The 27,278-nt window shown below is 39.4% G+C and overlaps 1 protein-coding gene across 6 annotated transcripts in view; it reads right to left on the bottom strand.

The window, feature by feature from the left end:
• The window catches only part of DGKH (diacylglycerol kinase eta), a 173,796-nt gene that overhangs the window by 139,142 nt on the left and 7,376 nt on the right, over positions 1–27,278 (bottom strand). For 5 of the 6 annotated variants that reach the window (XR_015725943.1, XM_087865120.1, XM_045811125.2 and 2 more), the window contains exon 2: positions 25,504–25,707. Coding sequence is in view for 5 of the 6 variants with exons in the window: in XM_045811125.2 (XP_045667081.1) it covers positions 25,504–25,707 (204 nt within the window). In the remaining variant the exon portion in view is untranslated. Of the gene's footprint in view, positions 1–25,503; positions 25,708–26,399; positions 26,650–27,278 lie in introns of those variants that run through there. The other variant, XM_045811126.2, reaches the window with a different exon arrangement.

Here is a 27,278-nt window from a genome sequence, read left to right as displayed (position 1 = left end):
GGGCGTGATCCCGGCGTTATGGGATCGAGCCCCACATCAGGCTCCTCTGCTGGGAGCCTGCTTCTTCCTCTCCCACTCCCCCTGCTTGTGTTCCCTCTCTCGCTGGCTATCTCTGTCGAATAAGTAAATAAAATCTTAAAAAAAAAAAAAAAAGAAGTGCAGAATCTGGACTTTAAAAAATAAATAATAAATAAAAATAAAATTAGAAAACTGAGGCTTGAAGATGTTCACTAACTCACTTACTGTCGTACAACTAGTACGTGTAAGAGGCAGCAGGGTCCACCTGCCTTAAAGACCCAGGCACCGTTCATTATAACGCATTGCTGTTCTACTGCTCGATGTGAAACGGAGCACCAGGTAGTACTCCTTTCCAGTGTGGGGTCTACTTTCCAATATTCTATTTCGTTTTTCCGAAACTTGTTCTGTTAAATCAAACCATGCGTTTATGAGAAGTTTTGAGATATTATTCAACACGAGAAAACTACACCAGATAGTGCATAGTTAAAATGTAGATGTGTTTTATTAATCTTTGCAATTCTGGGGCATAAATAGAGTCTATATTCAAGGAGTTAGGGGGAGAGTGGATGGATGGGTACTGGAGGCAGTGTTGAAACGTGATCAACACGAACTGAGTTAGCAGATGCACAGATAGGTTATAATCCATATCCCAAGGTAGGGCAGAGATGACTTTTTTCTCCCCTTTCCATAATGTGGATTGCTTCAAGTGTCGTCTTAATAGTTATTTTAATATGTCGCGATAAATAAAGAGTTTACAAATATTGCCATTGCTTAATTTACTCAAAGAAGAAAGGGATGATAAAATCTAGAGCTTTTCACAGCTGACTTTTGAGTGAGATACCTGAACTTTAATCATCCTCGGGAGAGAGTCTTGATAAATGTGGTGACCTTATTGAAGACGTGAACTGTAAGGATAATAGGGTTTAATCATGGCAAAAATCAGATTTTGAAGAATTACTTACTGTGCCTTCATTACTCTTTAAAAAACATACTTAACTCAGTAATAATTTCCTATGTCCAAAACACAAAAAGCAAATAGATCAGCACCCTTCAACTGTGCTTGTTTTCTATGTACCTTAAAACCGTAATGACAATAATGAAAAGAAAAATCGTTACTTCCAAAGCATGTATTAGACTATAATAAAAGGATTAACAGAACTTTCTAAATTTCAGTCTTTCCTGTTGTAGACAGTCTAACCAAAACGTCGTGGTAATTTCTATGAGAACTCCTGAAAAAAGTTCAATGAATTCAGTGGATGCACACACAAAAATGTGTTTTAAAGGAAGGGTAGCAAAATATTCGTACAGCAGAGGAAAAGCCATTGGTGCAGTTGAAGCTTGCTAGGATGCACGTCTTTCTTGGGGCCTGACTTCCAGTACTCATTCTTCAAGGCTCAGTTCAATAGGGCCTCCTCTGGGAGTCTTCCCATCTGCCCACGAGCGCCCTCTATGGTTGCCTCTGTTATTGCATGCAATATTACCGTATATATTTGTATACAGGGCTGTCTGCCCACCCGTCCCCTACAAGAAGGGGCTGTGTTCTGCTAATCTTATATTCCCAGCACAGAATGAACCCTTAATAAATGGCAAAGAAAAAAGGTATTGATATGCTGCATACCTTGCTATATAAAATACTGAGTGTCTATCGGGCAGGATACTGGTCTAAAATTGAGTTACTCCTATCGACACAGATACCAAAGAGAAGTCTGAATATTACCACCACAACTAAAATACATAAAAGAATTTCTCAAAACTAGAACTGTTATCTTATTCATTCAACACAGATTTTTTAGGCAACAACTCTGTAACAGGCAGTGTTCTAGGTACCAGAGATAGAGCAGGGGAAAAAGCAAATATCCCTGCCCCTGTACAGTTTTTATTCTAGTGTTAGAAGATGGACAATAAAGAAATAAACATACTATATAAGTTTTGGACGGTGATCAGTGACGAGGGGACAGTAAAGCGGGAAAGAAATTGAAGGATGCCAGGCTAGCAGTGGGGAGTTGCAATTTTGGAGAGCATTGCCAGGGCAGGTCTCACTGCGGGGACAACTGAGGGGAGGAGGGAATCTTATTAGTTAAAGACACCTTTTCCTTTGTTACAAATTTATTGGTTAAAAACACTATGTTTTGTAAGTTGTTGAAATAAACAAAACTCCAAAAGACACTGCCCTATCTCTGCTTTCATAATGAGATTTCACAATCCAGTAAATTTAGAAATTACTTTAAAACAGAACTAATGAGTTGCCATTGTCTGATGACAATGAGCAGATCTATGTTTCCTTGCAAGGTAAACATTTTTCCTTGACCATCACAGTACATTTTGTTTTAGATGCTGGTTTTATTATAATCATCAAACTCACTGTGGTACATTATCTATTTACTTTAATATTAATATCATAACTGACCTCTATTGAGTACCAATTATGTTCCAACCACTGTTCTAAATACTCATCTTATCTCATTTAAATCCTCGTCCACAACTCTATGAGGTTGGTACTACTATTTTCCCAATTCTACAGGTGAGTCTGCTTTAGAGAGATTAAGCAACTTTCCCTAAGTCACTTAGACAGTAAGTTAGACAAATGGGATTTAAGACCAGGCCTTTCTCAAAAAACGAAGTCTGTGTTCTTAACCACAACACTCTACTGCCTCAAAGGTAAGAGCAATTGTGTTACATCAGCATTTCAACATACCTGCTTATTAATTCTTCAAATATAAACTTCATATAGAAAGAGACCTCATAACAAAGGTTTTTCTTACAATTCCGACATTAAGCAATATGAACTCCTAGAAGCAAAGTACAGCCCCTATTTTTAAAGACTACTTTGGGAATCTACTCCATAAACTCAGTGAATGGTAATCCCAGAAGGGTCATTATGACAGGGAAAAGGAAATAAATGTAACTGATGAAAACAAAAGTAAACCACATCCTTCTGTCTCTAAGAATATCTCTAGTCTCCAAGTTGTTCCTTCTAAATTAAATCAACCCAGAAGCAAGAAATGTACTATTAATTGTTGGATCAATTGTAGCAATAATTAATAATTAAACCCAAAGATTAAGAACTAATGTAAAGTGTTGGGGTTCACACACACAATGGTATCTATTTGTTGTTTCAAGCTTTTATGATCTTTCTGGGATAAAAGCCATTTTTCTATCACATGAACAGATTATCTCAAAGTCAAATATGTGTTTGGTGTAGAGAAAAATGGGTCATCTTAATGAAATGAGTAATTCTGTGTTCTACCATCAAAATTCTTTTTTTGAAATGATTTGAAAGTTAAAACATAAACTAGTTTCTCTCCTGAAAGAACAGACTTTGGGGTATACTATTCTCATTTGATGGGTTCTAAAATGACTGGTTTCAGCTCGAATATTGACTCTCCTTTCATGCATAATAAAAAGTATTTAAAAGTCTCTGATAACTCTTTTATCCTGAGGAATAAAAATAAGAAACTCAACAAAGTTAAGCTTTTTTTGTGTTTTTGTGGAAACTTTTTTTGTTTTCTTGTAGAAACACTTCCTAAATTGGATTTCATAGACCATTTTAGTCTTCTTTGAAAAGAAAAACTTAGAAATGAATACCATTCTTCCTTTGAAATAGCTTAATATACAGTTGATTATTGTTATTTGCAGTAGTTATGTTCTGTAAACTTGCTGTAGGAACAACAAATGATACCAAACTATATTACAAAGCTATAGCAAGCAAAACAGTATGGTACTGGCATAAAAACAGACACACAGATCAATGGAACAGAATAGAGAGCCCAGAAGTAAACCCACACACATCTGGTCAATTAATTTACAACAAAGGAGCCATGAATATCCACTGAGGAAAGAACAGTCTCTTCAACAAATGGTGCTGGAAAAACTGAACAACCAGTGAAAAAATGAAACTGGACCGTTTTCTTACAACATGCGAAAAAATTAACTCAAAATGGATTAAAGACTTGAATGTGAGACCTAAAACCATAAAACTCTTAAAAGAAAATTCCCTAACATCAGTAAGCAACTTGACATCAGTCTTGACGATAATTTTTTGGAGTCTGACAACAAAAGCAAAGGCAAAAATCACCAAGTGGGACTACATCAACTAAAAAGCTTCTGTACCAAGGAAATCATTAACAAAATGAAAAGGCAGAAAAATGAAAAATGAAATGAAGAAAGAAAAGGGGAAAATATTTGTAAATCACACATCTGATAAGGAGTTTATGTCCAAAATATATAAAGAACTCATGAAACTCAACAGCAAAACAAACAAAACTGACATTTTTCCAAATAAGACATACACATGGCCAACAGGTGCGTGAAAAGTTGCTCAACATCACAAATCATCAGGAAAATGCAAATCAAGAGCACAATGAGATATCATCTCCTATCTGTTAGAATAGCTACTTTAAAAAAAACAAGAAATAAATAACATTTTTTGGTGAAGTTGTGATGAGAATGTAACATGGTCACTATGTAAAATACAGAGGTTCCTCAAAAAAATAAAAATAGAAGTACCATATGATCCAGCAATTTCACTTCTTGGTATTTAATCTGAAGAAAATGAAAACACTAACTCAAAAAGATACATACACCCCCATGTTCACTGCAGCATGACTTACGACAGCCAAATCATGGAAACAACCTAAGTGTCCATCAATGGATGAACAGATAGAGAAGATGTGGTATACATACATACAATGCAATATTATTCAGCCATAAAAAAAGAAAGAAATCTTGCCATTTGCAACCACATGGATGGAACTTGAGGGCATTATGCTGAATGAAATGCCAGACAGAGAAAAACAAACACCATATGATCTCATTTATATGTGGAATCTAAAAAAAAAAAACAACAAAAACCCAAGCTTGCAGATATAGAGAACAGACAGATGGGTGCCAAAGGCTGAGCGGTAGGGAGCGGATTATAAAATGGGTAAAAGAGGTCAAAAGGTACAAACTTCCAGTTATAAGTAAGTCATGGGGATATAACGTACAGCATGGTGACTGTAATTAATAATACTATATTGCATATTTGAAAGTTGCTAAGAGAGTAAATCTTAAAAGTCCTCAACACAAGAATAAAATATTTGTAACTATGTATGGTGAGGGATGCCAACCAGACTTATTGCGATCATTTTGCAATATATACAAATATTGAACCATTATGTTGTATATCTAAAATCAACATAACATTTCATGCCATTATACCTCAATAATAATTTTTAAATAAAACAAAACTGAATAGAACAACAACAAAAAGATACCTCGAAACTCAAGAAAATTAAAAAAGTCTCTGTGAACACTGAATTAGCGAACATTGAACCACAGCTCCTAGGGGAAACGAAGGGACAAGTGCCTGTGAGCCTTTCCACCAACTGATCAATGCTTAGCCCTGTTTTACACCCTCTTTAATATTTATTGTTGATCCATTAACACTGAACCCATGGCCAATAGTACTTTAACTCACACTTCAAGGAAGCTTAGATAACACACCTATTTTTTCCTTAAGGCATGTGCAACCTTCTTGATTTTAGGAACTCTAGACAGCATTTCAGGACTAGGCTTGGGGCCAGTTTTAAACAGCAAGATCACCAAGAGAGAGCACAAAAATGTGAAAAATGTCTTACCAAATACATCACAAAAGGGTCACTTGTTTACCGTAAGGGAAGGCAGATTGTCACCTGCATCAGCCCACGCTGGTGACATGTTCATGCAGCAACTCCCATTTTTCCCCACTCTATACACGTCCTCAAATGACCACAAAAGCATGGCAAGTATTTGGAGTTACAAATAAGTTTTAGTTAGTAGGCGAATTAGCAAATACTGGAATCCCTGAATAAGGAGGCCCCACCAACGACAATGTTAAGTGCAGGCGTGTAGTGTTGTCGGTCGTGTTTAAGCTGTGCTAAATGTCGTGCTGTGTCACATAACAGCATCAGCAACCTGCACGAAGATCGCCGGACGTCGGAAGGTACGACTTCCAACCTCACAGTGACGCAAACGCAGCATTTCACTACCGGTCCTTGGATGCATGTCATCACCGGCCTGGGCCACAAATTTGGTCTTACCACGTCAAAATACTTTTCAGTGGTTTCTGCGTACGAACATTTTGTAGTAGATGTGCTTATACTGTTTCAGCGGCGGACAGAACACAATTTTTCACAAAAGAGGTACACTTTATCTAACAAATTCCTAGTAGTATTCTGTCAATACATTACAATTTACTAAAAATTTAATTCAATTAAGTTTCAGAAATGCTACCAATAGCCAAGGCTTTTTATTATCAAGTTTTTTAAATTAATGTTTAATTTACTAAAGAAACAAATTAAAAACCAAAGTCAGTCTGAAGGTAAGTTCAGCTGACAAGCCATATTATTCTATTTACGAATCTGGCAAATTTCAACAATCTGTCTTAAGGGCTACTGGTTTTATTATCAATATTTAACCTTTTGCTTGTTACAAAAATTAGGTTAGGCAGACTTTCAGCTTCTAACATCTTTATAATAATCATATCAATAAATACGGAGCATACCAGTGGGGATTTTTTTGTTTTTGCTTTTACACAAATGATAAATTATTGAATTATTATTTAATTATTCCCTTATATAGAATCAGAAAAATTAATGCATACTACTAGGTGGGTAATCCCATCTACCTTTGATTATTCCTACACACATGTTTAATCCACCTCTATAAATATGAATTATCATACCACCTAATTATCAGATGTTTTATTAATACAAAGTGAGTGGTATTTGAATTCCTTTGCTGTATAAAAATTCAAGATTTCTCTGCATTTTTCTGTAATGAGATACATACAAATTTAAAAACTAAAGGTTTTTCTTATTCTAAAAGCAGACGTGTAACCTGTAAAATAGAATTGAAAATAGAAATAAACAATAAAAACCCTCAACAAAGTAGGTTTAGAGGGAACATACCTCAACATAATAAAGGCCATATATGAAAAATCCATAGCTTTCAGCCTTCATGAGGAAGAACTGAGAGCTTTCCCCCTAGGGTCAGGACTAAGACAAGGATGTCCAGTCTCACCACTTCTATTCAACATAGCGCTGGAAGTCCTAGCCACACCAATCAGACAACAAAAAGAAATAAAAGGCATCCAAATTGCCAAGGAAGGAGTAAAAAATTCATGATTTGAAGATGACATGATAGTCTATGTCATGGAAACCTGATAGACTCCACAAAAAAACTGTTAGAACTGATCAATGAATTCAGTAAAGTCACAGGATACGATATCAACATACAGCAATCTGTTGCATTTCTATACACCAATAATGAAGCAGCAGAAAGAGAAATTAAGAAAACAATCCCATTTGCAATACCACCAAAAATAATAAGATACCTAGGAATAAACCTAACCAATGAGGGGAAAGATCTATACGCTGAAATCTATAAAACACCAATGAAAGAAATTGAAGATAACACAAAGAAATAGAAAGACATTCCATGATCATGGATTAGAAAAACAAATACTGGTAAAATGTCTATACTAACCAAAAATCTACACGTTAAATGCAATCCCTACCAAAATACCAATAGTACTTTTCACAGATTTAGAACAAACAATCCTAAAATTTGTATGGAAACACAAAAGACCCCAAATAGCCAAATCAGTCTTGAAAAAGCAAAGCAAAGCTGGAGGCATCAAAATTCTGGACATAAAGTTCTACCACAAAGCTGTAGTAATCAAAACAGTATAGTATTGGCACAAAAACAGACACCTAGATCAATAGAACAGAATAGAAAACCCAGAAATGAACGCACAATTACATGGTCAATTAATCTTTGACAAAGGAGGAAAGAATACCCAACAAGAAAGACAATCTCTTCAACATATGGCACTGGGAAAACTGGACGGCAACATACAAAAGAATGAAACTGGACCACTTTCTTACACCACACAAAAAAATAAATCCAAACTGCATTAAAGACCTCAGTGTGAGACCTGAAACCATAAACATCTTAGAAAAGAACATAGGCAGTAACTTCTTTGACCTTGGCCATGGCAACTTCTTTCTAAATATGTCTCCTGAGGCAAAGGAAACAAAAGCAAAAATAAACTATTGGGACTGCACCAAAATAAAAACCTTCTGCACAGCAAAGGAAACAATCAACAAAACTAAAAGGCAACCTATGGAATGGGAGAAGATATTTGCAAATGATACATCTGATAAAGAGTTAGTATCCAATAAAAAACTTACACAACTCAACACCAAAAAACCCAAATAATCCAACTTAAAAATGGGCAGAAGACATGAACTGACATTTCTGCAAAGAAGACATACAGATGGCCAACAGACACATGAAAAGATGTTCATCATTAGTCATCATCAGGGAAACGCAAATCAAAACTACAATGAGATATCACCTCGCACTGTCAGAATAGCTAAAATCAGCAACACAAGAAGCAACAGGTGTTGGCAAGGATGCAGAGAAAAAGGAACCCTCATGTACTGTTGGTGGGAAAGCAAACTGGGGCAGCCACTGTGGAAAACAGCATGGAGGTTCCACAAAAAGTTAAAAATAGAAGTGCCTTAAGATCCAGCAATCACACTACTGAGTATTTATCCAAAGAATACGAGAACACTAATTCAAAGGGATATATGCACCCCTACGTTTATCTCAACGTTATTTACAATTGCCAAGATATGGAAGTAGCCCAAGTGTCCACTGATTGATGAATGGATAAAGAAGACGTGGTATATATACACAATGGAATATTATCCAGCCATAAAAAAGTTTGAAATCTTGCCATTTGCAATGACACGGACGCAGCCAGAGAGTACAATGCTACGCAAAATCAGAGAGAGACAAATACCATGTGATTTCACTCGTATGTGGAATTTAAGAAACAAAACAAACAAGCAAAGGGGAAAAAATAAGAGAGAGAGAGAAAAATCAAGAAACAGACTTAATTACAGAAAACAAACTGATGAGTTAAATAGGTGATGGGGATTAAGAAGTATACTTGTTGAAAGGAACACAGGGTATTGTAGGGAAGTGCTGAATATTGTACACCTGAAACTAATATAACACTGTATGTTAACTAACTGGAATGAAAATAAAAACAAAAAAGCAAAAAAAAAAAAAAAGAAATAAGAAAAGAGCAAATACCCATAATTCCATAATGCAGACAGAAACCACTATAACTCTGTTATGTCCTTTCCTGGGACCCAGAGTCTATACACACCACAATCTCCTTTTTCTGCCCTGTATGTTGGGAGTACCTTCCATGTCAAGATGATGCCAACAGTTAATTTGTTCATCTCTCTATTCTCTTAGTACCTACTGAACACCTACTGCCTGCCAGATACCGCATACCTGATGGAATTTTTTGATATAGATACAGCATAATTAATTGAACCAGTTCTTCATTATTGGAAATTTGTATCATAAACAAAGAATGAGAAATAATCTTTCTGGCTAAACATTGAAGAGGTTTGAGAAATTATTTGCCTTGTCACTTAGTTTATGGTGAGTTTCAATATGTCAGGAGGATTCAACAAGCTTTTACTTTCTATTTTATTCCTTAGTGTCACGTTTTAAAATTCTTTCCAACCCTGAAACTACGCAACTACTTACCTACATTTATTCTAGCACTTTTATGATTTGTTTATTATAAATTTGATCTTTATTCTATCTGGAAAGTATGTAGTCCATAGTGTGAGGTAAGAATTCCATTTTTTTTTTTACTAAATGGTGAGCCAGTTGCCTCAAGAGGAATAATTGAGTAATCCATATTTCCCCACTTGAAATATTATCATTATTGTAAAGTATATTCTTATATGTTTTTGGGCAAGTTTCTGAACCTTTATTCTGTTCCATCTATCTTTCAATTTATTCCCATATCAAAGCCACATTGTTTTTGTAACTTTGTGCTAAATTAATTACATCTGATTGGTTAAGGCCCTCTTGTTACTCTTCCCTTTCAATATGTATTATTTTACGACCTTACAGATCATTTTAGTAAGTTAGCCCAAATTCAAATAGCAAATGTATTTGTAATTGTGTAAAATTTACAGGTAAACTCGGTATAACTTATACCATTCACCCAGATTCTTTTTGTACCTCAGCAAAATTTCTTGGTTTTCTTGATGTTTTCATAGTTTTCCTCATATTTTGCACATTTCTTAAGCTTATTTTTCATTTTTATCTCACTAAAAAAAATCTTGTAAATACTATTTGAGTTTACAGTGGGCCATTCCTATGAAGCCTACTTTATAATTGGTTTCAATTATGGTAAAATGCACTTAACATAAAACTTACCCTCTTAACCATGTTTAAGTGTACAGGTCAGTGGCATTTAAATACATGCACATGGTTGTGCAACCATCACCCCCATCCATCCACAGAACTCTCTTCATCTTGCAAAACTGAAGCTTTGTACCCATTAAACACGAACTCCCCATTCCCCGGTTTCTCCCAGCCTCTGGTAACCACCATCCTTCCTTTCTGTCTTTCTGAAATTGACTACTCTAGGTAACTCATCCAAGGGGGATTATACATCCTTTTGTAGCTGGTTTATTTCACTTAGCATAACATCCTCAGACTTTATCCATGTCGTAGCATGTGTCAGAATTCTTTCCTTTTTTAAGCCGATTGCATGTATATGCCACGTTTTGGTTTTTTTATTCATTCATCAATGGACATTTGAGTTGCTTCTACTTTTTGTTCTTGTGAATAATGCTGCTATGAACATGGGTGCCCAACTACTTTATAATTTAAATGTTTCATATATCACGTGCTCGCATTGTATAGACGGTTAATTAAACTGTACATCAAGTGCATACATCAATACCTTATCAGCCTATAGGTATACGTGGGGTCACAGTGATGACAATAACCCATACTTTACGTCTGTTTCTCTTACTTGCTTATGTAGGACCCTAATCCTCCCCCTTTACCTAAATATTTCCCAGGGAATGTCTCTTGTATGCTCACAGTTTGCCTTGACAGGACAGAGCACTTGTGACTTCCCCTGTTCATTCCAGCTTCTCAATTACCCCCCACACACTGAGGCCCTGAAGGTAATAATGCCATAGAATGAGTATTTTCCTGTCCCCTCGTTATATCCACCATCAGATTCTGTAACAAAGGAGAATGAAGGAGCTGACAGAACATGTTAGAATGCTTCCTCTTTAAGAAGACGAGGGGAGGGGAGTCTAGCTGGCTCAGTTGGTAGAGCATGCAACTCTTGATCTTGGGGTTGTTGAGTTTAAGTCCCATGTTGAGTGTTGAAATTACTTAAAAATAAAATCATTTTTAAAAAAGAAGAGGAGGAGGGGAAAGACCATGAATGCTTGAATAGTAATGATTTAGAATTGTTGTCATAGATATGGATGATGATAAGGGAGCCGTGTTACCAGGGGAAAGTTGAATCTCCTTCAACATTCTTCCCTTCCTACTGTGGAATCTTAGCTGGATCTATGAGAACATCGCCATCCCCTTATCAACCTACAAAAAGTTTACAATTACACAGTTTTGACTCTAGCCTGCCAAAGGCTAGATACACACAGGGATTTTCACTAGACTGAAGATTTCACTAGCACCTCCCTCCCTTGCATCCTTCTAAGTGCAAAAGCACCCTTCAGAAAGAGTGCCTTTCACCCAAGATTCTTTTTTTTTTTAAGATTTTTTTTTTTTTATTTGAGAGAGAGAGTGCAAGCACAAGCAGTGTGAGGGGCAGAGGGGGAAGCAGACTCACCACTGAGCATGGAGCCCAACATCGGGCTGGATCCCAGGACCCTGGGATCATGACCAGAGCAGAAGGCAGACACATAACTGACTGAGCCACCCACGTGCCCCTCAAGATTCTTGAATATGTGGCTAACATTTACTAGCATTTACTATGTGCCAGGCACTGAGCTAAGGACTTCATCTCCTCAATCCTCAAAAGAACCTTATGAGAATTTAAATACGAGGAAATTAAAACTTGAAGACGCTCTTGACTTAACCAGTAAGAACTGAAACTAGGACTCATGAGTTACTTAATGCATGTTAAGGTTTCATTTGTATGTTGTTGTTGTTTTTAATTCCAACCCAGATCCATTTATTTCTTTGAGGAACTATTTTCATGTTCTAAGTAAAACATTCTTTGTATTTTACTAATGATGAAGAGACCCCAGCTATGCATACATGATCCAGAGACTTCCCCCAGCAAAACCTATTATTATTGCATCTGTAAAGCATTTTTTAAATAATTAAAACTGGGGGCTCCTGGGTGGCTCAGTCGGTTAGGTGTCCAACTCTTGATTTTGGCTCAGGTCATGATCTCAGGGTTGTGAGATCAAGCCCCTAGTCTGGCTCTGCACTGGGCGTGGAGCCTGCCTAAGATTCTCTCTCCCTCTCCCTCTGCCCCTCCCCTCTCCCTCTCTTAAAAAATTTTAAATAAAATAATTAGAACTCTATAGCTTTTTTTAGTAGGCTTTCTTTTCTTTCTCTCTTCTTCTTCTTTAATTTAAGTGACTAAAATTTAATTATTTGCAATGATTTTCTCTTCTACCCTTCCTTGGCTACTTGGTCCCATAGTCCCTTCCTAAGAGTCTCGAGGGCTCATTCTTTACCTAACATAAATTCCAGAGCTCGTCATTGTAATCTCTCCCCTGTGTCCACCCTCAGTCTTCCCATCCCCTCTTGCTCTGCCATACTTACTTAACCAAACCACGACCCTGGTTTAACCCAGTTCTCTATTTATTCTGTGCCGACAACCACGCAGCTGAACATGGTCCCACGGGCAGGCCGACGGTGCTTACCTTCAATTCATGGTCACTTGCCTCAGGTGTGCCCGAAATGCCACCTGATATTCACACTGCATGTCTCTACTCCATTCCCTTTCCCATTCTCCTATTCAAGTATTTCACACCTTTTCCTCTCTCCCAGATCTCTAAGATCCTCTCCCCAATCTTATTCTCAGCTGATGGTCCAGCTTCTTATTCCACGAAGAAAACTGAAACAATCAGAAAAAAACTTCCAAAAGCGCTACTTCCAAATCTACGGCACACTCTGGATAAACAATCCTGCTCCCAGGAAAGACCAGGCCCGCACGAGATCCCATCCTGCCCACGTATCGGTGAGGGGAGCATCTACTTCATCCCTCAGTGACCCCCACGTGGAAGACTAAGAGACACCTTTCCTTGGGAACTAAAACAAAAAATGTTTTCCCTGATAATAAAATTTTGTAAATGATCTAGTGTTGGCTACCAGGAAGCTTGGGACCAAATTTACAACTTATCTTTAATGATAGATAGATAGATAGATAGATAGATAGATAGATAGATAGATAGACAGATGACACAGACACCCTGCTTTGTAGACTAACCTACTAACATTCTTGGTCTCATAGTCTTATCTATATTTTACCTAAGCTTGATACACAATACTGAATATAAACCACTTCAAATATTTTCAGAAATGTTGGGAAATAATAGTACTTAAAAATAAATCAGGCAGGGGCGCCTGGGTGGCTCAGGCAGTTAAGTGTCTGCCTTTGGCTCAGGTCATGATCTCAGGGTCCTGGGATCAAGCCCGAGGTCTTCTCCCTCTGCCCCTCTCCATGCTTGTGCTTTCTGTCTCTCTCTCTCAAAGAAAGAAATAAAATCTTTTAAATAAATAAAGACATCAGGCAGAGAAATAGAGGAAAAAGGAGCATTTCAGGTAGATGGGATATCACATGCAAACACTTGGAGGTACAACAGTACCTGCCTTACTTTGGGAACAGAGAAGAGTTTGGCATGATCGGCCACAGCATGACAGTGACAGAAAACACAACTGGAATGCCATGGCCCTGACTCTGCCTGGTATGTTCCAACACCAGATATCTGCATGGCTCACGTCACTTCTTTCAGATCTCTGTTCAAAATCACTTCACCGAAGAGAGTCCTTCCTGGACCAAGTCAACCCAAATACTTTCCACACACACATACACTGCCCCATCACCCCCCATCCTGTCTTATTTTCCTCCATTATGCTTATGAATGTCTGGTACATATTTGTATATATGTGTATTAACTTCTCCTTCAACAGAATGTGAGATCTAGTACACAGCATTTTTTAATGTTATTTACTATTCCAGCACCTACAACAATACACAGTAAATACTGGCTAAATGAATAGAAAGGTGGTTTACTATCAAACTGAGAAAGACCTACTAAGCCATGCTAAGAAATTTAGACTTTATTCCACTAGTAAGGGGCAATGGATAGGATTCATGCAAAATGTGTTATGATCATACTTCCCTCTCATAGAGATAACTCTGGCGGCGGACCAGACGGGAACTCCATTGCAAACATGGAAATGATAAATGTTGCAGGTTAAATGAAGTTAGGGTAAGTAGCAATAGAAATAAAAGGAAAGGGACGAGTTCACAACAGATACATACAGTAGACAAAGGGACAGTATATCGTCCTAGTTTGAAACCAGGCAGCAAACCGGTCACTGGAGAGCTGTGTGGCCATGGGCAAATTGCTTCTCTAATTCTTGGTTTCCTCATTTCTAAAATGAATATAATAGTTGTACCCACCTACTTAACAACTTTGTTATGAAGATTAAATGAGATAATATATGACAAAACAGAACTGACCACACTTGGTGACTGCTGACTGAGCTCCATGCAGAAGGGGGCTGTGTTTGCTTCGTACACATCCGCAGGGTCTAGCACTCTGCCCAGCCCAAGTAGGCTCTAAATGCATATTTGTTGACAGCAAATGGGTTAATGAAGTTGATTAGCAAGCTAAAGAGTCAAAGTTAACTACGAGGCAAATCCTGTAAGATATAAAAGTAGTGAAGCAAAATGTGCCAGTAGATGGGGAGACTGTGAACATACCTGTTGGGTTTGACAATGTCAAGGCTGAGATAGCTAGAGGACCCACTAGGGTCAGCACTGGTAGGCAAAGGAAATATAGGTCCAGGTCTCAGGAAAGAGCACAGACTAGGGAAAGACCGGTACAGCTGGTAGTGGAAGTCTAATCTAATCGATCACATTAACTAAGACAGGGGCAAACAGACTTAGAATAAGAATCCTAGGAAACAAAAACATTTAGCATTAGCCAAAGGAGTCAGGGCTAGAGATGAACAGGCAGTAAAAAGCTAATAAGAAAGATAAGAGAAATTCAAACCTTGAAAACAAAAGGGAAAGATATGAGAAAAATGGTCAACAGCGACAAAATTGGCATGAAATACAGTTGAGTGAAAACTAGAAAGAGACCACAGGATTTTAGCAATTAGATGGTAGTGACCTTTGCAAAAGAAGTTCTCACGAAGTGGTTGGGGCAAAAGCCAGATTGTGTGGACCGAGGAGTAAACAGTACTCGAGGAGACAAGGAAGATGTCAGGAAGGTCATTCCAGGATAAAGTAGATTGGGCCACAAAAGCACCTAAAAGCCTACCTGGCCAATTATTTCCACTACCACCTCTAAGTGGTCACTCGTTTCTATTAAAGTATTTTTTGATAAGACACATATAACATACATTACTCTAGAAACAAGGCTGACCCTTGCTAAAATCAACAAGTAGAGTAAGCCTATCTTCATCGCTCTTGCAGTATGAGTTTTGACATGTCCAAAGAGCCCCTCATGGTAGCAAAGACATTTTAACGACAAAATAATGGCCCATAAAACCATAGTAGTTTTATCAAGTCTTTTAAAAGTCAACAAAGAACAGTAGTCTATAAACCCTACTGATTAAGTTATTTAGAAAATACATGTATTGTGAATAATTGAGTTATTCAGATTTTATACCAATTTAATAAAATAATCACAAAAAATCAAGGATACAGAAGCATATGGTGTATTTCTTTATCATTCATTACTTACCTACCCTATAAAGCAGAAATCACTATATCCATTTTGCAAATGGGAAAGTTGCATTCACAGAAATGAAGTGTGTTGGTCACAGTATGCTAACTGATATAGCAAACGATGCCCAAATCTCAGAGGCTTAACACAGTAAAGGTCTAGTTCCTTTTAGTGTCACAATCCAATGTGACCAGTGAGAGTTAGGGGAGGGGCACAGAGGCTCTGCTCCATGAAGTCATTCAGGGATCCAAGCTCCTCTCACTAGATAATCTCCATCTAGCTGGCAGGTGAGAGAAGAGACAAAACACAGAGTCTCATAAAAGGCTTCAGAAGCCAAATGACAAACATCACTCCCACCCATATTCCCCTGACCTGAACTCAGTTACCTAACCCCGCCTATCTGCAGGGGGGAAATGAAGTCCAAGGGTGGGCCAGGAAGAACAGGAGAAACAGAAACTGAGGAGCACAGCATTCTCTGCCACATTAAGTAACATGACTAAGGTCACCTAATAGTACCCGAAAGAGCCGAGATGCAAACCCAACACTACTAACTCCCGGAAGGAAACCTGCTATCCTATGCCGCTGAACACAATTCATTCCATTGAACACACCCCCCATTTTAGCATTTCTCCAAATGACCGTGAAAACAGTTGGTTATAGTGTATTTTTTTCATCTACCATTTGTTGTCCATCCTGCAACTCCCTTTTACAAATCAATGGTTTTAGTCTTCTGAGGGGCGTACACACACAGATATAATATCTGGGGAGCCCTCTGAAGCCCCACCCACACTATGGAATGCATGAACCCCAGGCTAAGAACTCTTCTCTATAGTACCACCTTACTGTTGACACTGTTAATCTACTTCCAACTTTCTACCTGCTTCCCCCTGACTCCCACCACCCCCAACTTCGGTCCCACTTCATGCCCCTCCTTCTCACAGCTTCTGTCTCTCGATCTTCGCATCTGCTGTTCCTTCTGCCTATATAGCTTTTCTCTCAGAAGTCCATGGTTCATTCCCTCAAGATCTTTACTCAGATGTCACCTTCTCAGGAAGACCTTTCCCCTTCCTTCCCCAACCCCACTCATTTATTTTTTTCTCTATAGCACTTCTCACCTTCTAATATGCTACACATTTTACATATTTATGAGTTCATAACTTCTTCCTGCATTAAAATGTGAACACCACGAAGGCAGTTTTTTGTCTATTTTGTTTATTGCTCAATCCCCGGCACCTATGAGAGTGCTTGGAACACCATAAATATCTTTTTGAATGAACTGAGGGGCAACAAAGGGGTAAAAAAGAGAAGGAGCACACAGGTGGATTCATGGTACTGGAAGTGTTCTAGTTCTTACACTGGATTCAGGGCTGCTCATTGGACCATTCTGCTTCACAAACTCCAGAGATATGTTCGTATATGGAACATGTGTATAACATGTTCATAGAACGCGATATTATAATTATATATTGTGTTCACATAGCATATATAACACACATTACATGTATTTATATATATAAACATATAAAATTTATATTTATTTTATATTAATGATATCTAACATTACATTATAACATCATTTTAATATTATAATTTTTTTTGAGAGAGAGAGAGCAAGAATGTGGCGGAGGGAGAGGGAGAGAAAGAATCTTAAGTAGGCTCCACGCTCAGCACTGAGCCCAAAGTGGGCCTCAATCTCATGACCCTGAGACCATGACCTGAGCCAAAATCAAGAGCTGGCCGCTTAACTGACTGAGCCACCCAGGCACCCCCATTTTAATTTTAAAGTACTACATGAGTTTGTACAAATAATCCAAGTCAAAACAGCCTGACAAAATTTCTCATTTAAATAAAATAGGTAGAGAAAATGGCACCCCAAATGTCATTTTCATCCCTTAACTAGTTAAAAATAAATTTTACGCATACTTTTTCCTCAACTATGCTTCAATAGGCCACATGGAAAATTACCTTATATAATTCTTTTTAATGCTATATCATGACCTTTTAAAAATAGCATCTTACCTTATGGAAGTGAAACTAACAGTTTTCTTTGAAAACCTATTTGAAGAGTTAGCTACCTAAAAACATTTCTTCTAAATTAGTCCTTCTAACGATGTTTTTTCAAAGGGATTCCATGATTTAGCTAATAGTAATTAAAATCGGGAGATATTTCAGCTGAAATTTTTTATTCAGAAATTTACTTTGCAAACACATACTCTTCCACATTGCCACTAAAAGCGTGAAATTCAAATGCAAAAAGACATTATGAAATCGTAACACTGGTGAGAGATATACTTACAGACTACACAAATTGATAAAGGGCAGGGCAGGAAGGAGGAGGAAGGGGGAGGGAGAGGAGAAGGATGGGGAGGGGGGAAGGGCAAGGGGGGGGAGAGAAGAGGAGATGGCTTGCATCCGTCTGTGCCCCTACCCTGTAGAGGTAATGCTTCAAAACCCAAGAAGCTTATGGAGCTCCTGAAAAAAGGAATTTGGAACCCACCATTAGGTCTACAGTGCCAGGGAATAATGGTACAGTAGTTAGAAGTCTTACTTTTCGGGGATGTACTGTATGGTGACTAACATAATATAATAAAAAATCATTATGGAAAAAAAAAAAAAAAAGAAGTCTTACTTTTGAGTTCCTGCCTGCCATTTACGCAGCAGATATTAAACTGAGTCTCAGATTTATCATTTGTAAAATTTAGGCAATTTCACACAACTGTTAAATAAGTTCATGTGTATTCAGTTTATTCCGTTACTGAAACCGCTCTGTAAACAATGAGATGCTAAGTAGACAGTTATTTTAAAATTTCTGAGATAAATGCCCCAAGCCTATCCAAAAAGATTTATTATAGTAAAACACATGCTGGGGGTTTGAAAAAGTCGTGGGACTCAAATGGCCCAGTGAGAAGGTTAGAAATTCCAGCTCCACACATGATAAAGTCAATCATATTTCCTTGGATTAAGACAAGAGCCTAACAGTCTTCCCAACACCCTCATAACAAAGAGCAACGGGGAGGGGATTATTGCCATACAAGTTCATTTAAAAAACAAATAAATAAACGACTACCTAAAGCAGAAACAACGCACATGGGATCCTGAATCAAGGCTATTACCAATAATGATTATTGACCATTCTAAGCCACTTAGCCAAATCAAGAGTGTTTCAAACGACTAAATATTCACAGAAAATTTACTCGATACCCAGCAAAACCACACAAATTTGCCAAGGGAAAATAATGTACTAACATGTTATGGCCTTTTTCAAAGGTCTATTCTTAGATATAAAACAAACTCTCTTTAATTAAAACCTTTGCTTATAAACACATTTCCTGAGTAAGTAAAGCCTAACAAATCCAATATGAGTGAAACCCTGTACCCTAGAAACAGAAAGGAGCCCTGGGTGGTTGACAATGGTCATGTCATATAACCTTTTGTCACTCCCACCACAACAGCAAACACTCAACCTTAAACGAAGCGAAAGCTTTCTAAATTTAGATACTTTCAAATAAGGTATCTTAAGTTATATGTAAAGGTTTAGTAAATTATTTATTATGTCTCTTATCTTTAATAATGGAATATCATGTTTAACTTGTAATCAAAATGGAAAGAAAGCTGTTATACCATGTATTACTGTACCAGGACTCAGAGTTTCCAGTCTATATTTAGTTCACATTAAAATGGAAGCAAAGACGCAAACCAAGCTAAAAATAAAATGTTCTACAAAGATGAGATTTTTAAATGGATTGAAATCTAGCTTCATTTCGTCCCTTAAATGCTGACTGCATTGAGCAGCACCTTAACATTGCCGTGCTTTGCAAACCGAATTGTACCAATTTCCACCATCTAGAATAGGGGTCAGAAAACTATGGCCCACCAGCCAAATCTATGGGCCATTTCCTTCTGGCCACCTGATTTCGTACAGCCCATCCGTTAAGAAGGTTTTTACATGTTTAAATGGCTTTTCTTAAAAAAGAAGATGAGGGGGCCTGGGTGGCTCAGTCAGGTAAGTGGCTGCCTTGGGGTCAGGTCACGATCCCAACGTCCCAAGATCCAGTCCGGGATCAGGCTCTCTGCTCAGCAGGAAGCCTGCCTCTCCCGCCCCGACTCCTGCTCTCCCTCTTGCTATCTCTCTCTCTAATAAATAAATAAAATCTTTAAAAAATAAATAAATAAAAATTTAAAAAATAAAAATAAATAAATAAAAAAGAAGATGAAGACCATTTCTTAATACCTGAAAACTGTATGAAATTCAAATGTCAGTGTCCTTAAAGTTTTATCTCCCCACTTATTCACTTAAATATTGTCTACGGCTGCTTTTACACGAGAACAGTAAAGTTGAGTAATTATGGCCCACAAAGCTTAAAACACTACTATCTGAACCTCTACAGAAAAAGTTCGCCAAGTTCTGCCCTAGATGAATGTTAATTATTCTTATTATTCAAAGCATCTTCCTGCTCATCAGCTAGCAAAATGTTAAAATTCCTACTTGCTTCTCATATCTTATTGAGCTTCAGAACAATAAACCTGTCAATATTACTTTATTCTCACTTCTTAACAATCTTCTGGCCATGTTTTTGTTTCTCCTCATATTTGGATCATTACCCAATCCAACGATTCCACTCAGAACCGTGGTTATAGGAAATCATAATCTATTCCGTCTCTGTTTCAAATGTTAGATGTAAACTATCATGGCCCACTAACGGGCTGCCACCTACGATTTGATAAACGCTGAGCAAGTCTTCCCTAGATACCTCTAACTACAGTTATGGTGAAAGATAATGTTTTAATTGCACAAACTGCATCTCATTAAGCAGTGAAAAATACAAATCAATATCTCTATATACTGCCTTACCGTAAAGGTACAAAAATTTATGTTATACATCCTTCATGTTAAAGTAAAACCACGGTACTAACTGAAGATTATGGTGACTATTTTGTTAATGTGCTTAAAGAGATGTCTTAATCCAGATATAATGTTGCAAAGGTCTGAATATCTTTCCAGGGGTTAGGTGTGTTTTACCTGAATTTAAAGACCCATCAATATTCCAAATTAACTGTAAGAAGACATAGAAATGCCAGATCAATGAGAACACAATAAACCTAATTAGGAGATATTTTTGACACATGAAGCTTCGAGACCTTGGCTGAGATGAGTCATTGTCAGAAAAAGTCACTGAGATGGTTCATTTGTTGATACCATGGGGCTTATGATGGTTGAACAATCTTAGTCTACAAATCTAGGTTCCTCCAGCCAGTCCCTGTATTCATGGGCCACAGTATTCACCAGCTACAGTATTCATTGGCCAAGAAAAAGCAAACAAAACTTCTTTCACATTCATGTTCAAAACCAAGGTGGTCTAAGTTTGTATTAGTGCTGTTTCAAAATGTCTCATTCTCAATAAATACCTGTGAAATTCTCTGCAACAGTAAATCTGAATGTAAAATCAACCTCCTCCTTAAGACAGAACTAAGAATTAGGAATAAGAGCCAAAGGTAAGGAGAGAGGAAGAGATGGGAGGAATTACAGCTCCCATTGGCTTTCCCACATCAGCACCATTTACACTTTTCTAAGTAAGGGATTTTTTTTTCCTTTGGGGAAATAGAGGCAGCTGTAAAATTATCTACTGTTGAGCACCTGGGTAGCTAGCTGAGACCACCCAAAATTCTAATGAGCTGATACAGAGAAAGGAAAAACATGAAAGACAGAGAGAGAGAGAAATAGTACACAGCAAGAACAAAGAAATAGGGAAAAAAATGAAAAGGGGAACAAGGAGTATACAAAATGGGGATGTGAGAGGGTACTGAAATGCACAGGAGAATATTATTATTAAATTACACTAATTTTAAAAGCATGCCAGTCTTATTTTTTACTTTAAAAGTCATCATATCCACTGCAAAAAAAAAAAAAACAAAAACAAAAAAACAAAAACAAAAACAAAAAACCCTGAGAGTAATGTTGTCCTAAAATAACCCAGATTTCCTTCCACAGAGAACTGGGTAAGTAAACGATGATATATCATGTTAGGTTGAACCATATGAAATTTCCCACACTCAATCATTTTTTTCCAGCTTTATTGAGCTATAATTGACAAACAAAATTATGTACAAAGTATAAAACAGGATAATTTGATAGACATACATATTGTAAAATAATTGCCACAATTAGGTTAATTAACATAATCAGCACCTCACATAATTAATGTGTGTGTGTGCTTGTGTTTTAAGGATGCTTGAAATCTAGGGGTGCCGGGTGGCCCAGTCAGTTGAGCCTCTGACTCTTGATTTTGACTTAAGTCATGATCTCAGGGTCATGAGACTGGGCCCCAATTTGGGCTCTGTGCTCCTGGGGGAGTTTGCTTGAGATTCTCTCTCCTTCTCCCTCTGCCCCTCCCCCTGCTTGCTTGCTCTTTCTCTCCCTCTGAAATAAATAAACAAAATCTTTTTTAAAAAGTAAGAATGCTTAATATCTATTCTCAGCAAATTTCAAGGATACAATACAGTATTATTAACTATAGTCACTATGCTGCACATCAGGTCCCCAGAACTTATTTCATTCTATAACTGAAAGTTTGTACCCTTTCATTGACATCTCCCCATTTCGCTCACCTCCCAGGCCCTTGACCATTTTTGACCTACTGACCTAGCAAATTCATTTGGTTCAACCTAACATGATGGAATATTTTCCCACCATTAAAAAGCATGAGGTAGGTGTGCACACGCCATGAGGGAAATGACCCTATTAGAGCTCCAAACAAGACACAGCATGTGTACAGAATGTTCCCATTGGTACTTTTTTAAAGAAACATATGTATGTTCATAGACATTTTCTGGAAGTATACCAAGAAAAATGTCAACAATTGCCTCTGAGATGGAGACGAGGTCTGGAGTGAGAGGGAAATTACTTTTCACTGAACACCCTCCCATCCCTGAATATCCTCTCACGCTGTTGAATATCCTATTATATGCACGCATTACTTCTTTCAATTAAGAAAAACCTGGATACTTTCCAAAGACCACATTTAATTTAAGATTATTCAAATTATTTAAAACATTAGCCAGATTTACAACAAAGAACACTTTAAATAAGGTAATTACTTTAGCGGCCTTTTGTACCCCAAAACTAAACTAACCAAACAACTTCATAATCATAAGGCACTTAAAGGAAACTAAAATAAGTACTAGGTTTTAATAGTAATGTCCAGATATATGAAGCTTTATATAAGTGTATAATACATACATTATTCATTTAAGTTATTCATTTAAGAAATATTTTCATTTCTTTTTTTTAAGATCTGTTTATTTTTAGAGAGAGAGAGCGTGAGCAGGGGAGGAGCGGAGGGAGAGAGAGAGAGAGAATCTCAAGCCGACTCCATGCTAAGTGCTGAGCCTGGAACAGGGCTCCATCTCAGCACCCTGGGATCCCAACCTGAGGTGAACTGAAGAGCGGAAGCTTAACCAACTGAGCCACTCAAGCGCCCCAGAACTGCTTTGCATCTCAAAAACCACTAGGCCTTGGGCTAGTCCAGACTCTCCCATCTTGCGTATCTGTGGAGATGATCAAGTAAGTTTAGTCTTTTTCTAAAAGATCTTTTCCCTTAACTCCTACCTGGATCATATTTGAAGGCTGGGAACCAGTATTAAATTTAGCAGTTCGCATTTTATGAATGCCCTTACTGCACGAGCTCGCTTCCCTGAGAATCAGTATGTGTGACAAAGAGATATAACTGATGATATTTGTAGCATTATATGAACAGTCTGGATTGAGGTGGGGAGGCAGGCAGAGAGGGGAGGCTCACGGTCTCAGGAGTTTAGGCCTGGATCTCAGGTGTTCGTATATGAAAATGCTGATGAACTTATATGTATTTGTATGAGTTAGTATAAAATGCAGAATTTCTGAAATTCAGTTCAATTGGGATACTTAAGAAATATTTCATTTAATGATCACTATCTCTAATTATGGAAAAAACGTGCTAAATATTTTTATTAGAAAGTTAAGTGGAAAACCAATAATAAATATGCTTTTTGAATTTATTCTTAGTCTCGAAAACGTGCTTTATCCCAAACCATAGATAATATAAAATTTAAAGAATATAAACTTAGCTATTACTATGAATTCCTAAGACTTACAAATTTTAATTGTACCCCCCCACACCAAATTTGTTGTTTAACTTAACTCAAATTAAAGCCATCTTTAAATTTTCTTTCAAGCAGTATAAATGTACTGGTAAATTTTGATGTGTTTGAGTGGAATTTTAACCATTTCATAAGAATCTATAAAATATCCCATTTTTAAACCTGCCATTTTGCCCATTAGTAACAGTTTTATGAACTTTTTTAAAATTAAGATTTCAAATGTTAAAGGCACTGTTAGAAAGTCCCTATCTTGTTTAGCCTTAATCTTCAAAAAATACATTAAACCCTATATCCTTAAGTTATCATAGATTCTATTAAATGAAGAAATGTCACTATTAGAATGAGTTACAGGATGGGCAGTTAAAAAAAATGACCGAAGCAATCTTTGACTCTTTGCTAAGTACATCTTGTTAACACTTGCATGTGCTTACATGTATTTATTTTAGAAAATAAGGAGGCAGGCTAATAAAAGCATGATTTCATAAACATATAATAAAAGTTCTACTCTCCTACTGGAGTCCACTGACCTTAAAAAACAAATTCTCATAAAACTATAGAATCAACTTTTGCAAATTTATTTTTAAAGAGAGCACAGAAAGCCAATGATTTCATTAGTTCTCTTCAAATACCTCATTAAACTACCCCAGTGATAACCGACTTTTAAAGTATGATGATTTTTAAAGTACGATGAAAACTTAAAAATATGAATATTCATATTTCAGTGTGGTACGCATCTTCTATGTATATGCTCAATATCTATTTAAAACTCTCAGCTTTGAGCCCTCAGGGGTCAAAAGCACCTGCTCCACAAACAAGAGTAACACAGCATGCTAATGTCCACATAACACAAAGAGGTCAATCTTCATTAAGATAACCATGGTGGTAAGATCTGAACCCTGCACTCAGCAGGAACCCACGACTCAAAAGCTTGGCTTGCTGATGTGTCACACAGGGTGAGTTTAACCGAGAGCATCATTTACACAGGCGTCGCGCCTTGGCTTCTGCCTTCCAAACGGCAGCGGGAGGTAAGGGGGCTGTCTGCTGTCACCTCCCCACCCACCCTTTCAGAGTGGTCCTGCGGAGGAGACAGCTGCTGTCCGCGGGAAGGGAAGGTGGGGGGCTTCTTGCATCTTTGGCTGGTCGGCCTGCACTCGGCTCTCTGCGCAAGCCACATACTCCACCCAACCATCGCACGCAGGGAGGACAAAAAAATAAAACAGTCCTTTTAAGTTCCCTGAGTGGGAACTCTCAAGAGCGCTTCAGCATTTTCCCACGCTCCCGCCGAGCCGCTGGTTCCCTTCTCCTCCATGTCTGCCGCCGCGCTCCCCGGGAGCCCACCCTGGCAGCCTCCCGCGCGGGGCCCGGGAATCCCTTCCTGCAGCGCGGCGGTCCAGGTCCCGCGGGCCCCGCCCCCGGGCCAGGCCCCGCCCTCACCTTGTGCCCCAAGTTCCCGGGATCGCCGGCGCGCTCCGAGCGCCCCAGGCGCCCTGGCTCCTCTTCCACGCCCCGAAGCCTCCCGCCTTCCACGCTCGCGTTAGGCCCGGCTCACCTTGGTTCGGATCTGCCCCGAGGTGGACACTTTGCGGATCAGTTTCTGGGGTCCCTCTTGCTCCGCTTCGCTGTCAGACGAATCGTCTCCGGGCCCCGCCGACGCAGCGGCGGGGGTGACAGCGGCGCCGGCCCCGGCGGCCGCTCCTCCCGCGGCGCCCGGAGGGTGGTGCTGGCCACCGGCCCCGGCCATCCTCTCCGACTCCTGCGGGGACACAGCACCGCCCGGCGGGGGCGGCGGCGGCGGTCAGTGGGTGCGCTCGGTCCGAGCCGGGCCCAGAGCCCCGCGCCCGGCCGCAGCCGCCATCTTCCGCTCCCCCAGCCGCCCTCGCAGGGGAAGAGTCGCGGGGGATCAGACGCCCTCCCAGCAGCCGCCCTCCAGGCCCCTCCGCCCGGCTCCGGCCAAAGCCGCGAGTGCAGTGGGGCACAGGGGACGCGGACCCCGACCCGCTTGGGACCCCTGCGCACGCAGCCTCGGGATGTTACAAGGTTCCTGACCCAGAATACGACCTGCACGGGTAGAGAAGATGGGAGTGACAGAGGGACAGGGGCAACCTACCACTTCCCCCTGGCCTGGGGTCCCCAGGATGGACGGGGGGGTGGGGGGGGGCGGAAACCTCAGCAGCCCAGCCCCGCAAGCCTGGCAGTGGCTGAGCTCCCTCCCTCGGCTCACGCGCAGCTGGGGCAAGAACGGCCCCTGCAGTAGAAAGGGAACCTAGAGCTTCCTCCCGACTCCCTTGGGTACACCCTGCCACCCCCTAGACCTAGAATGCCTCCAGAGCCTTGGGCCTCGCCGCACAGTTCCCGCTGAATAAAAGTCCCCTCCGCCCCCCAGATGGATGGGCGCTGCCCCCTGTCCGTCTCGAGACCCCTCAGCGCATCTCTGATGAACCGTACCTCTCCCGCCTCCGCCTCGCGGTTCGGGTCCTTTCAGCTCTCCCGACCGTGGTGTTTAGTTTCTGGCCCACCCCCACCTCCATCCGGCGCACACGGAAGAGAAGAGCATTTTCCGGGAGGTTCCACTCCGCTCTGAGAACTTTTCGTTCAGAAAGAGCGATCCCTTTGGCTAACAGGAAACTGGGAAGGGCGTGGAGAGAGCGCAGAAACAAGAGAGTACACGCAGCCCAAGACCACAGAATGCAAAATAAATGTCTAAACTGAAGCGCTAACCGGGACTGCCTGCGAGAAAACAATGCACTGAAACCATGTGAACACCAGTGCCCGAGCACGAAAACACTGGAGGTCCTGGGAGAGCCACTCCCTAACCCGGACCAGAGCAGGAGGAAATGGGATCAACAGGCTGCAGCCACCGCTCCCAACTCGTCCCAAGCGAGCTGGCGAAGCGGGCGCCCACTCGGGAATAGCAGCCTCGCGGCAGGCTGTGCACGCTCAGCGTCAAAGAACCCTTGTAGGTGTGGGAGGGCTTGGGGGAGAAGACACTAAAATGACAGATTCCTCTTGTCATCCACAGAGAACGCTAAACTTAGCTGTATTTTTAAGTAGGGCAAAAAGTCCCTGCCAGACTGTGGAAACTCCTCACACTTCAGAAAAGCATTTAATCTTTTCAGCGTGTTCATGTCCTTCAGTGCCCATTCCTATTTTTTCAGTTGATCTGACCTTCTACTTTTTCAGTTGACATGACCTTTAAGGGTCCTCCAAACTAGCATTCTATTGGAGTTTTGTTTTGTTTCTTTTTAGTTGCACTCTCACTCTCAACGATAATTCCATTGCAGTTCTAAGAGGTTATAAGAAAGAATATGCAATCCCAATACTGTA

The sequence above is a fragment of the Ursus americanus genome, chromosome 10 (assembly GCF_024610735.1).
Source record: "Ursus americanus isolate L20-20 chromosome 10, mUrsAme1.1.p, whole genome shotgun sequence".
In the NCBI taxonomy this organism is placed as follows: Eukaryota; Metazoa; Chordata; class Mammalia; order Carnivora; family Ursidae; genus Ursus; species Ursus americanus.
The sequence above is the reverse complement of the archived record's forward strand: the minus strand, read 5'-3'. Positions and strand labels throughout refer to the sequence as shown.